The sequence below is a fragment of the Chelmon rostratus genome, chromosome 7 (assembly GCF_017976325.1).
Source record: "Chelmon rostratus isolate fCheRos1 chromosome 7, fCheRos1.pri, whole genome shotgun sequence".
Lineage (NCBI taxonomy): Eukaryota > Metazoa > Chordata > Actinopteri > Chaetodontiformes > Chaetodontidae > Chelmon > Chelmon rostratus.
This window is the reverse complement of record NC_055664.1, coordinates 19,194,282-19,205,903: the sequence shown is the minus strand read 5'-3', so window position 1 is coordinate 19,205,903 and position 11,622 is coordinate 19,194,282. Positions and strand designations below refer to the sequence as shown.

Genomic DNA, 11,622 nt, shown 5'->3' with positions numbered 1-11,622 from the left:
TCATGCCAAAGTGTGTAATAGACCTGCTCATCCACAAGAGGATAGCGTGTCATTCACTTCTTGCCTTGTATAGGTGAGAAAAGGACACACATGTATAAATGTGCAGTACTAGCAGGGGGCGGTAATGACAGGAGCAAAGGACAAATGTAGAGTATGAAGAGTCACATAAGCAGCCTTGGGATGACACTGGTGTACTTTCACACAAAAGACCAGGCTCTGGCTCCTTTGTGAAGGAAAAAGTCAATGTTTATTTTCGCAAGGAAGTACTAAACCATGATCTTGACCTAAACCTAATGTGAATGCAACACCTAAATAGTTTCTCAGTGAGCTCAAGAGCTTCTTGCATTTGGCGGGCAATAAATAAATAAATAAAAATCTTTAAGTCCATATCAGCTCCAGCCCTGTCGAAAATAAATGCATGTAATCACATCAGATGAACCCAAATTGTCTGCATAATTCAGTCAAAAAAAGTAATGTGTAGCTTAACGAGATCAGAGGTTAACTTGCAGTGCGAAAACTCACACTGTTGTGTAATGCCTGCATTTTTGTATTGAATAGAAAAAAAGAATTCAAATGCAGTTTTTATGATTCAATGCCCCGACCCATGATCGCATTTTTCGTGTTCCTCTCTGGTCTCAGCAGGATTATGTAACATTTAGGTCCAAACAGTGCCACCAAGAGACCAAAACTGGAGGCCAGGATGGCAAACACCTCCACTGCATCTGCGTATTTGCCTGGTGAGCTGATATAAGATGGGACAAAGGCCACCCATACAGCACAGAAGATCAGCATGCTGAAAGTGATGAGTTTGGCCTCATTGAAACTATCTGGAAGATTCCTTGATATAAATGCAATCAGAAAACTGATGATAGCAAGTGAGCCAATATAACCAAGTAACACTGCAAATCCAACTGTGGACCCAACTTCACATTCATAAACTATTTTATCATTGTGGTATTGAGTGTTTTTATGAGGAGCTGGTGAGGAAGAAACAAGCCAGGCGGTGCAAATTCCTGCCTGAATAGAAGTAAGAACAATAACTGTCCCCCTCTGCTGCAAAACACCAAACCACTTCAGACTGGCTCCACCTCCTGGCTCGGAGGCCTTGAACACAGCCAGAACCACCATGGTTTTCACGAGGATGCATGAGACAGAAAGCACAAAGCTGATCCCAAATGCTGCATGTCTCAGTTGGCATGTCCACAGCCTGGGACGGCCGATAAACAGCAGTGAACACAGGAAACACAACTTAAGTGACAGCAATAGTTGGAAACTAAGTTCTGAGTTGTTGGCTCGTACGATAGGTGTTCTGCGATGATAAATAAAGATCCCCAGGACAACAGCACAGATGCATGTGCCCAGCAATGATGCAGCAGTCAAGCAGATACCCAGAGGCTCATGGTAGGAGAGGAACTCTGTTTTCTTCAGAACACAGTGGTCACGCTGGGGGCTGGACCAGAAGTCCTCTGGACAACTGGTGCACTCAGTGGAGTCTATGAAAACATGGAAAGTCTTGAAGTACTTGTTTATATCTCCAAACTACAATGTTTAAAACTGAATACCAACCAGTGTCATTGCTGATCTTTCCCTCAGAACAAGGGATGCAGTCAAAACAGCACTCAGGTTCCCCTTTCTTTCTAACCATGCGGGTACCTGGAGGGCAGCTCTCACTGCACACTGACCGCGGTGGCTATAGGGAGTAATATTAGTGTCTTTCGATATTAACTTACACTGCTACAATGAGTCAGACTTTGGTCAAAAAATTTGTCTAAAAAATCAAATGTAACCTTTTTTGATTCGAAGTTCCAGAAGATTTTGTCTCCATCAATTGTGAGTTCTTCACCTTTGGAGTCCGACCTCTTCACCTCACCCACATTCTGAACTTCAGTTCTTCCATCAGGAAGCCACAGCCAGTTCATGATATCATATATTGGTAAGGCATCACCATTCTCATCAAATGACACTTGATCACCAAATGGGGTGGTGAAGTTGACTTTTTCCAAGTAATACACAAGCTGTGCATGTCAAAACAAGGGATAGAGGAATCATATGTGAACATGATCAACACAGTGGTATTAAATACTCAAACTGCACACTGCACTGCACACAACATTTGAAGACATAAACAATTCTAACAAAACATTTTTTCTAAAGTAGAGTCACATCTCTGTAAACCTAGTGACGAGATATTGTTGTCTCTGACCAAATGAAGGGATAATCTTTTTCAGTTATCTTTGAGACACCTTGCCATTAATAATCTAACAGTTTTGTATTCAATCATTCAACCTTAAAGCTAGTCTGCAAGAAATACTGCAGTGTAGGATTTAGTAATATATACAGTGTAAAGTGATGTCACACCTGCCATGGCTCCAGTCTTTTCAGATTGCCACAGCTGTGCCCGCTGAAAGGCCCTCTCCCTGGCTCACACTTCAACATGTCATCAAGGGCATACGCCAGAGCATACACAGCTTTGTACACATTATACTCTGGCCTGAGGTTTGAAATGTCCAATAACTCTGTCTCCACATCCTCTAGATCTTCCTGTCCAGTGCATAAAATTCCCCCAGCTTCCACCCAACCTGCTGGAGGTGGAGCAAATCTGCACTGAAATGTGTGTTCCCAAAACTGGTTTACCTGAAATAAATTCAACACAGTGTCTTTTGAATAACGGCAAGAAAAATATATTGGCATTATGAATCATGCCAATATATTATCGTGAATTGTGGGAGTACATGGTTAAACTCTCACCATGCTATTTCCATTGCTGTTGTTGTGGTGTTGGTCAGGACGTATTTGTAGGAGGAATTCCCTGAGCCCTGGTATTTCTCCTCGACGGATGGCGATGCCCAGAGTGCCACCCAGGTATGGCATGAGGTGGGGGGTCTGGAGCACAGTAGCTGCTGTCCAGGCTTCACTGGCCATCCACTGCAGGCCTGTCACATTCTGCCTCACCACCTGTGCATGAAACCAAATATATAAGTTCATATATTCATGCCACTAAAGTACTGTCTATTCTTCTGAATTATACACACTTGCTGCAATCCTTTGTTTTAGACAGTGTTATTACCAAAGTGATGGATGTAATCACAACATGAGTTTCATGAAATTTGTCTGAGTAAATGTTCTCACTGTAAAACTCTCCTTACAAACAAAAGGTGTGAGTTATTCAGTTATATTCTAACTTCTGTATTGATATAATCTGTATCAATTTATAATTCATCTGGATTTCATGTCCAACCTCTTCCATGAGATTAATCATGTGACTCTGATGCGCAAAAACAATGACCACTCGAGCTGTGGATTTCTTCATCACATTCACAATCCTTGTAAGTTCAGGTGGGTCATTGCCCCAAGGCAAAACCTCTAGGTAGGCCAGACAACCTCCACCAGACTGAGCCAGATCAGACTGGAAGGATCGGGCAGCATGGAGTCCATAGTCATCATCACTGACCAGCAGACCTGCCCAAGTCCAGCCAAAGCGGTTTAGAATTTGAATCATAGCACGCACCTAAATGAATACAGAGTGAATGAATTAATGCACAGGTTGTAAAATTATTTCACTGGAAAACCTGCTTTTAATATGGTTAACAGTGCATTACATTTAATTGTCGCCTTTAAAAGAATGTATTTTTCATTGCAGTGAAGGAACTTTGCTGCGAAGAAATGTTTAACAAAAATACATTTCAGTTTTTCATGAATTTTCATTTTACACGGATTACCTGGAAAGAATCACTTGGGATTGTCCTAAAGAAGAATGGAAACTTTTGCCGGTCACTCAGGCAGGAACATGTGGCAAAATAACTCACCTGTGAAAGACACAGATTGTACAAACTGAAAAACATGGAGCGCGCCTTGATCAGCTCTTTCTACCTTTAATGGTTCGTTACTGCATGTTCACAACAAACATTACATTTGAAATTAAAGTGATTCAAAATTGTTCTTAAATGGTAAGATGGAAATCTTACCACAGGTACTCCGTACAAACCAAAGACAGTGGAGATGGCAATGGATCGTGTTGAGGAAGAATCACCCACAATCCCTAGGACTGGTGGGGCTCCTATACAGGTATCCTCTAATATAAACTGCTCCTTTTGACCACTGGCTAATAACAGTGCTGCACGGAATCCAATTCCTAGTTTGACACAGTTGTCATAAAGACTGTATCCCAGAGTCACATTAGGTAGCAGGTTGGAGTTTCTGTTGATCTCATCAATAGCAAAGGCCATGGTCTGGGCCTGCCTGAATCCTAGAACATCAAAACTAACACAAGAAACAGTACTGCTATTGAAAAATACAACATACAGTAACTGTGTAAACATTTATGTTGCACAACTGCAGATTTTGGAAACAATAAGGTCGTTAAATAGCAACAAAGTTTTGCAACATTTATATAAAACACACAAAAATGTTAGATGTTTAAAATGGCATAAATATACAATGTAATAACTGATTATAAAAAATATACTCCGCCAATGGGACTGACTTTCCCCAGTTTCTCATTTTTGCTGTTTGCCTGATAGACTCACCCATGGCAGGTAGGCGGTTGTGGTTCTGAGATAAAAGACAGATCAGGAAAGACAGAAAAGAAGTGGACCTGAAATAGCCCACCAAAAATCACATCTCCAGCCTTGTGCATCCCATTTAGATGAAACTGTCCCTGTAACTGGCATAGGGAGGAATAAAGAGGGGAGGTCACAGCAGAAAAAGGGTAGCAATACAACAACATGAAATACACGAGTGAGAGCAAGATGATCTTTGCACATGCCCACATGGCCTTCCTCATCTATACTCCTTTTCTGACCTTGACCTAAGTTTTCATGCTGTCAGGTCCTTTTATTGATTTGCAGTATTGTTCAGTCTTGTGCACCACCCTTTAGGGCATAGTAAAAGTAGGGGTGGGGTCTAAAATGCACTTCATTTGATATTCAGTTAATAGCATAGCAGTGAGACCATATGCACAAATTTTTCAAACAAAATTAAAGTTATGATTTACCCTTATGATGGAGGTCTAATGAAACTTGCATCCTTCATGTTTTTCAACATCATATCAAATGGACATTACCAAATGTCCACGAGGTGCAGCATACTAAGGCATTTGGTATTCTATTTTTCCCTTCATTGCGGCTGTTTCATGGAGGGCTGTTGTGTCTGTCTGGCAGCACCACACAGCATTTGGGAGATATGAGGTGTGATCAGTTCTGTAGAAATGTGTGCAAGACAGATTACTTCACTAGACCTTTCAGGAATCAGGAATCAGGAATCATTTATTGTCATCACACAAGTTTCCAAGTGCAACGAAATTCTGTTCAGTTACACCGTCCCAGAGGACACAATGGCACAAAAGACAGTACAAATAATTGACATGGGAAGACAGGGACAGGAGAACCATGATGCAACCAGCAGGGCGGCGCCTCGCTTACTTAGATGAAAAACAAATGAAAACAGGAGGGGAGGGAGAGGAGAAAAAAAAAAAGCTAATCTCAGACTGTGCCCATTGAGGGGCACAGTGTGGGCTTGGTAAAAAAAACACCTTAGCACAAGCAACATTTAAGACATCATAACAAGACTGTAACACCTGCACATGTGGGTGGGGGAAGGAAGTTCGAGGGGGGGGGGGGGTCAAAGCACAGTCGCCCGGGGGAGGGCTGCAGCTCCTACAGGGCGCAGTCCTCAACCCTTGGCCTACTATGCCGCACGGGGGAAGGAGGGGGGTGAGGAGCCAAAGAAGGTGTTGAATTGAGGGTAAGGGTGAATGTCCCAGAAGGAGGTGGGGGTCGGAGCATCTTGTCTGCAGAAACATCCAGGAGAGTGGAGAGATAAGCGTCCTTGAGAAGGCCGTTTATGTCTGGGAGCCAATGGAGATAACAATTGTTTTGGGACGGGCCAACACTGGAATTTTTCTGTCTGCCCTTGAGTCTCTCTGGTCTCACGGTGGCTTGCTCCAAAATGTCCGAATTAGTGACCAAATTCAGCCGAGCCGAGCCGACAGCTTCTCCAAGTTGTCCGACCGGCGAAGGAGCTCAGGAATCGCATCCAGTTTGCGCTTGAGTCTGAGTGCTGGCAGCCCTGCACATTCCCTCGATCAAGGCGAGCAGCTTGTCAATTTCAGCGTCTTCCTTATTATGCAGTAGATCAGGTATCCGCCAAAGCCAAACAGCAGAAAGCCTAAGATCATAAATCCAATTGTGTATGCGTCTTCAACATCCTCAACGGAAAGAACTGACAGACACACGATCCTCCACTTCTCCCAGGAGTCCAACGTGTAGCCGGCTGCGAACGTTCCGTCAGGGCAGGCGGGCTCTCCTTTACCCAACTTCACTGACTGTCCAATTTGCAATGTTGTACAAGTGATTTGCTCTTTGACATATGTCAATGTACATACATGCTCACTAACATGCAGTTGTATTCTTTCAGAAGGCAAATACTTGATCTGGTTCACTTACGCAGAATTCATAGCATTCATAGATGTGAGAAGCACAATGATGGACATGGTACATGTCTCCAAACACAGCTATACTACCGCTAACTACATCTTTAAGGTGTGTGTCTGTGAATGCCTGTAAAGACGTGTGGTTGTGTGTGTGTGTAGCTCTGTAAAAGAAAGATAGAGAGAAAGGAGCACAAATGGAAAAAAGAGATTTTAGGTGCCATGGAAAGACACAATAACTGACCACTGACTGAACACCAACTGACAGTACTCCTTTGAGCTCAAATGGTGGTGGGGCCGTTGTCTTACTTTGTTGGTGGTTTAATGGCTCACTGTTCTTAATAGGCAGCTGAGGAAACTGTGAAGAGTCAACTTAGTTTATACACGGCGGGGCGTAGAAGCTATCCTTCTTTTTCTTGAAGAGACAGTTCATCATTGTGTCTCCTCTAGTAGTTCAGCTTCGTGTCGTGGGGATTTCCCTCAGTTCCTGTGGGTCTCATCCAGTGGGAAACCAGGATTTGGATTCAAGCCAAATGTTACACTCAGGTGTGATTTGCAAGGCCTGACGGGATTTTACCACTATTCCTTTGTTCTGTGTCCTGAGGTCTTTATCATCAGGCTTTAGATTGCACAGTGAGACTGTCGTTGTCCATCCACGAGCTGAGGTCCCAACACATGTCATCATGGCTCTCTTGGGCTTTGACATAACAAATTTTTCACAGAAAGCCTGCATTACAGACTTTGAGTGTGGAGTTTGAAAAACACGAGTGTTTATCAGTCTGCAAGGTTTGACTGAAAGATGTCATATATTTACATGGAGGGAAATTTAGAATCCAGGCACTAGCAGCGTTCAACAGACAGATGCAACAGCTAGAAGCCCAACTTTCCCAGCTCACTCCATCCACTGCATGTGCATCCACTCCATCCACCAATTTGCATTTGCCACCTCCTCTGTGACAGCAGTTCCTGCTTGTGCACCTGTACCAGTCTCCCAGAGATGCTCCTGAGCCCCGGATGGGAACCCCAGAGCATTACGACAGTGAATGATAGACTTGTGGCTCCTTCCTCACCAACTGCTCTCTCCTGTTTGCCCTGCTGCCCCGCACCTTCGCCACTGAACCAGAAAAGGTAGCATTTGTCATTAACCACCTGAGGGGCAGAGCTTGACAATGGGGAAGAGCTGAGTGGGAGAGGCGGTCTCCAGCCTGTGCTTCCTTTGACCTGTTCGAGGCTTGTGGTTCTGAGTCTGCAAGGGGGCTGATGGGACTGGAACAAGGCGAGTGAACAGTGGCAAATTACTCCATCGATTTCCGCACCAGAGCCAGCCAAAGCAGTTGGGACAGTCCAGCCCTCTGTGATGCCTTTTTCCTTGGCTTGGCTGACTACATTAAAGATAAACTGGTTTCACGTGACACCCCGGATGGTATGATTGGTCTAGCCATTCGCATCGACCTTCAGATCCAGACTCGTTGACGAGAGAAGCATCAAGGGCGAACCCAACATTCTGTCCTACCTCGCTCTCATAGAGGTGCTGCTGCAGTTGACTCCACCTCATTGGGTTAGCAGAGTGGGGAGATCCTGGTGAGCTCAACTTCCTGTCACCTCCCCAAAGTCTGAGACCTCTGTTCCAAGGCCGCCTCCTCCTTCTAGATGGGCCTCACATCACGCCAATGTCTGTATCATTGATGAGGAGGTGGTCCTTCAGCTGGGGCTCGAGAAGGTTCCTTTGCCCCATCCGGTTCCTGCTAGAGCCTTAGATGGACACGTGAGACCTCTCCTGTTTGCCTGCTGCTTTCTGGTAATTATCATGAAACAGCCCAGTTCCACATCCTGAGCTCTTCCTGCCTGCCACTCATCCTGGGGTACCCACAACCCTCACATCGACTGGGCCACTGAGGTCGTTCTGGAGAAGAGTTCCTCCTGTCATCAGAGGTTTACTCCTTTACCGCTTTACTCCTCCAGCTCCAGCATTTCACCTGACCTCACCAGGGTGCCACCCATGATTTCCGCCAGGTCTTCAACAAAACCAGACCCACGTCTCAGCCCCCACACCGCCCCTACGACTGCACCATAGATCTCCTGTCTGGTACGTCACCACCCAAGGGGCGCCTGTACTCTCTATTTTCTTTGCCCGCTTCAACTTCGTCCTCTCTTACCGTCCCGGATCCCGCAATGCCAAGCCCAACGCCCTTTCCTGTCAGTTCCTGAGGACAGAGGAGTCTGTTGATAGACCTGAGCCTATCCTCCCTACATCCTGCCTGGTTGCCACGCTGACCTGGGACATTGAGGAGAGGGTGTGAGCAGCCACAGGACCGCTGGGTCCCAGCTCCTGCCCACCAAACTGCCTTTTCGTCCCCCCAGCCTTGAGGTCAGATGTGCTACTATGGGCCCACTCCTCCAAGCTCTTCTGCCACCCTGGTGTTCAACGGACACGACATGCCCTCTTCCAACGCTTCTGGTGGCCCACCTTGCAGGAGGATGTCCAGGAATTCGTCAAGGCCTGTCCTACTTGCAGTCAACACAAGACCTCCCGCCAACCTCCTGCTGGGCTGCTTTAACCCCTTCCTGTTCCTCACTGCCCATGGTCTCACATATCCCTGGATTTTGTCACTGGTCTTCCCCCCTCTGACAGCCACACTGTCATCCTGATCATCACGGATCATTTAGCAAGACGGTCCACTTTGTGCCCCTGCCCAAGCTCCCCACTGCTAAAGAGACGGCTCAGTTGGTGCTGGGCCATGTTTTCCGCCTACATGGTCTCCCTGTAGATGTTGTGTTGGACCGTGGTCCCCAATTTTCTTCTGTGTTCTGGAAGGAGTTCTGCAGTCTGCTGGGTGCTACTGCCAGCCTGTCCTCTGGATTCCACCACCAGACGAATGGACAAACAGAGCATATGAACCAAGAACTGGAAACAGTGCTGTGGTGCATGGCCTCTCAAAACCCTTCCTCCTGGTTGTCACAACTATTATGGGTAGAATATGCTCACAACTCCCTCGCCTGCTCTGCCACCAGCCTCTCTCCATTTCAGTGTGCATACGGCTATCAACCACCATTGTTCCCGACCCAAGAGAACGAGATTCCCTGTCCATCGGTCCAAGCTTTCATCCACGGCTGCCGCAGAACATGGCTCCAAGCTTGCTCCACCCTTCTTCATTCAGTGGGTCGCTATGCTGCCACTGCCCACCGCCGCCGTACTACTGCACCTCCCTACCAAGCAGGTCAGCAAGTGTGGCTCTCCACCGAGGACTTACCTCTCCAAGTGGAATCTAAAAAGATGGCACCAAAGTTCGTTGGGCTTTTCACAATCCAGAAAGTCATCAACCCAGTGGCAGTCCGGAAGCTCCCCAGTTCCATGAGAGCTCACCCTACCTTCCATGTGTTTAGGGTTAAACCAGCCACAGCAACAACAGTCACAACAGTCCCTTGGTCCCTGTAGCACCACCCCCTCCCCCTCCACATGTGGTCGATGGCGGTCCAGTGCATGCAGTGTGTCGCCTGATTTGCTCCCGTCAACAGGGTAGGGGTCTCCAATACCTTGTGGACTGGGAGGGTTATGGTCCTGAAGAGAGGTGCTGGGTTCCCGATCGCCACATTGTGGATCCCAATCTCATGGCCGACTTTCACCAGCAACACCCCGACCTGCCAGCCAATGAGTCTGCTCGTGGAGGGACCTGCATCTTGCCCCCACATGTCCAGGATGTTAAAGACCGTTCTTTGAGAGAGACGTCTGATGTCGGAGGACATCTCCTCCTGCCAGCTCCTCTCCTCTGGCACAGTCAGCCTCGTCGACTCGGTCTCAAGGTCCGGATCCACTCCCAGCCCTCATCTTAATCATCTCCCAGCAAAACTTCCTACTGCAGTGAGTTTGTGCTATTTCCCCTCCAACACACTCGTTGAGCCTATTTAGAACTGTGAACAATTACCTACTCACGAGCCCCTTTGCATTCCCTGCCTGCTCCGCTGGTCTAGAGATAACTTGCCTGTCTGCCGTATGGGAGACCTGGGTTTGAACCCTGCCACCCTCCACCATTTGTGCTGCTATTGGGTTCACTCTTTACACAATGGGGTCTTTAAAAAAAATCAATTGCAGATTTTTTTTGGGTAGCTAAAATAGATGTTTTAATTTTGCAACAGTGGGCCTTAAGAGGTTAATCCTTCAACATGGTGTAACAATGGTCCAGTGAGTTTTTATCTCTGGTTTGGATTTTGTTTCAGGTGGCAATTTAAAATCAACTTGTTTTGTGGCTTATACAATGGTACCTCAAACAATGGTAGGGATTTAAGTGAGGTTTCCTCCTCTCCTCTCCTGTTCAAGTTCAAGATTCAAGATTCTTTATTGTCATTGAGCATGACATGTCAATGAAATTTGCACTGCAACCCCCATGTTAGAAACAAGATAATAAGAAAGAAAAGAAAGATTAGAAAGAATAAAATTAAGATAACTACAATAAAAGAAACCAACATGCAATAAAAATATTCATAAAGGCAATTAAAAATATACAAGAATGAAAATATACTAAGGCAATAAAATATACTACACAATAAACAATAAAATATACCAGTAAAATGTGCCAACAGAATAAACTATACAAACAGAATAAAATATACACAGTGAAATGTACAAACAGAATAAAATATACCAGTGAAATGTACCAACAGCAGCTGAAATATACTAAAATATAATAATAAAATATATAAACGGTAAACAACAAAAATGTACCAATGAAATGAAATACCAGTGAAAATGAAAATGTGCCAATATCCTAAATTGTATATAATTTAGTTAAGTATGTGTGTGTACTTAAATGTTAAGTACACAGAAGGTGCAGGTGGAGGTGTAAAAGTGCAAGCAAGATGTTAACTGTGCAAAATAAGAGAATAAAATCTTTGGCCTCGTGTATGTCAGTGTGAAGGGAAATATAGCTCTTATTCGTTCCCTCCACTCAAGGAATCTGGTTTGGTCTAAGAATGCCAAGGAAACCCATCAGGAGTGTTTACATGTCACAGACTGGGAATTGTTCCAGGACAGGCTTCAGACAGCTCAGATGATAACAACAGTGGAGTCATTTACATGAAAAGTGATTTACTTTCATGTTTGACTTTTAGTCTCCAGAATGCAAGGGAATGTAATGAGGAAAGAAATGGACAATGATAAAATAAGCGATCTGTTTCACACAAACATGTTCTTTATTGCT

General features: G+C 45.2%; 1 protein-coding gene across 1 annotated transcript; it reads right to left on the bottom strand.

The window, feature by feature from the left end:
* Positions 1-582: 582 nt before the first annotated feature.
* LOC121609333 (extracellular calcium-sensing receptor-like) lies at positions 583-4,672 on the bottom strand. The gene is made up of 9 exons (XM_041940929.1): positions 4,527-4,672; positions 3,966-4,260; positions 3,720-3,806; positions 3,239-3,508; positions 2,749-2,955; positions 2,359-2,634; positions 1,788-2,015; positions 1,567-1,690; positions 583-1,493 (listed from the first exon to the last, which is right to left on the bottom strand). The coding sequence occupies exons 1-9, from the start codon at positions 4,634-4,636 to the stop codon at positions 583-585; spliced, it is 2,508 nt and encodes an 835-aa protein (XP_041796863.1). The 5' UTR covers positions 4,637-4,672.
* Positions 4,673-11,622: the final 6,950 nt, after the last annotated feature.

Coding starts and splice junctions, on each gene's coding strand:
- LOC121609333 (XM_041940929.1), bottom strand. CDS start 4,636: ATGCACAAGGCTGGAGATGTGATTTTTGGTGGGCTATTTCAGGTCCAC. Junction 3,807..3,965: donor GTTTGTACGGAGTACCTGTG/GTAAGATTTCCA, acceptor TGTCTTTCACAG/GTGAGTTATTTTGCCACATG. Junction 1,691..1,787: donor GGAACTTCGAATCAAAAAAG/GTTACATTTGAT, acceptor TACTCCCTATAG/CCACCGCGGTCAGTGTGCAG.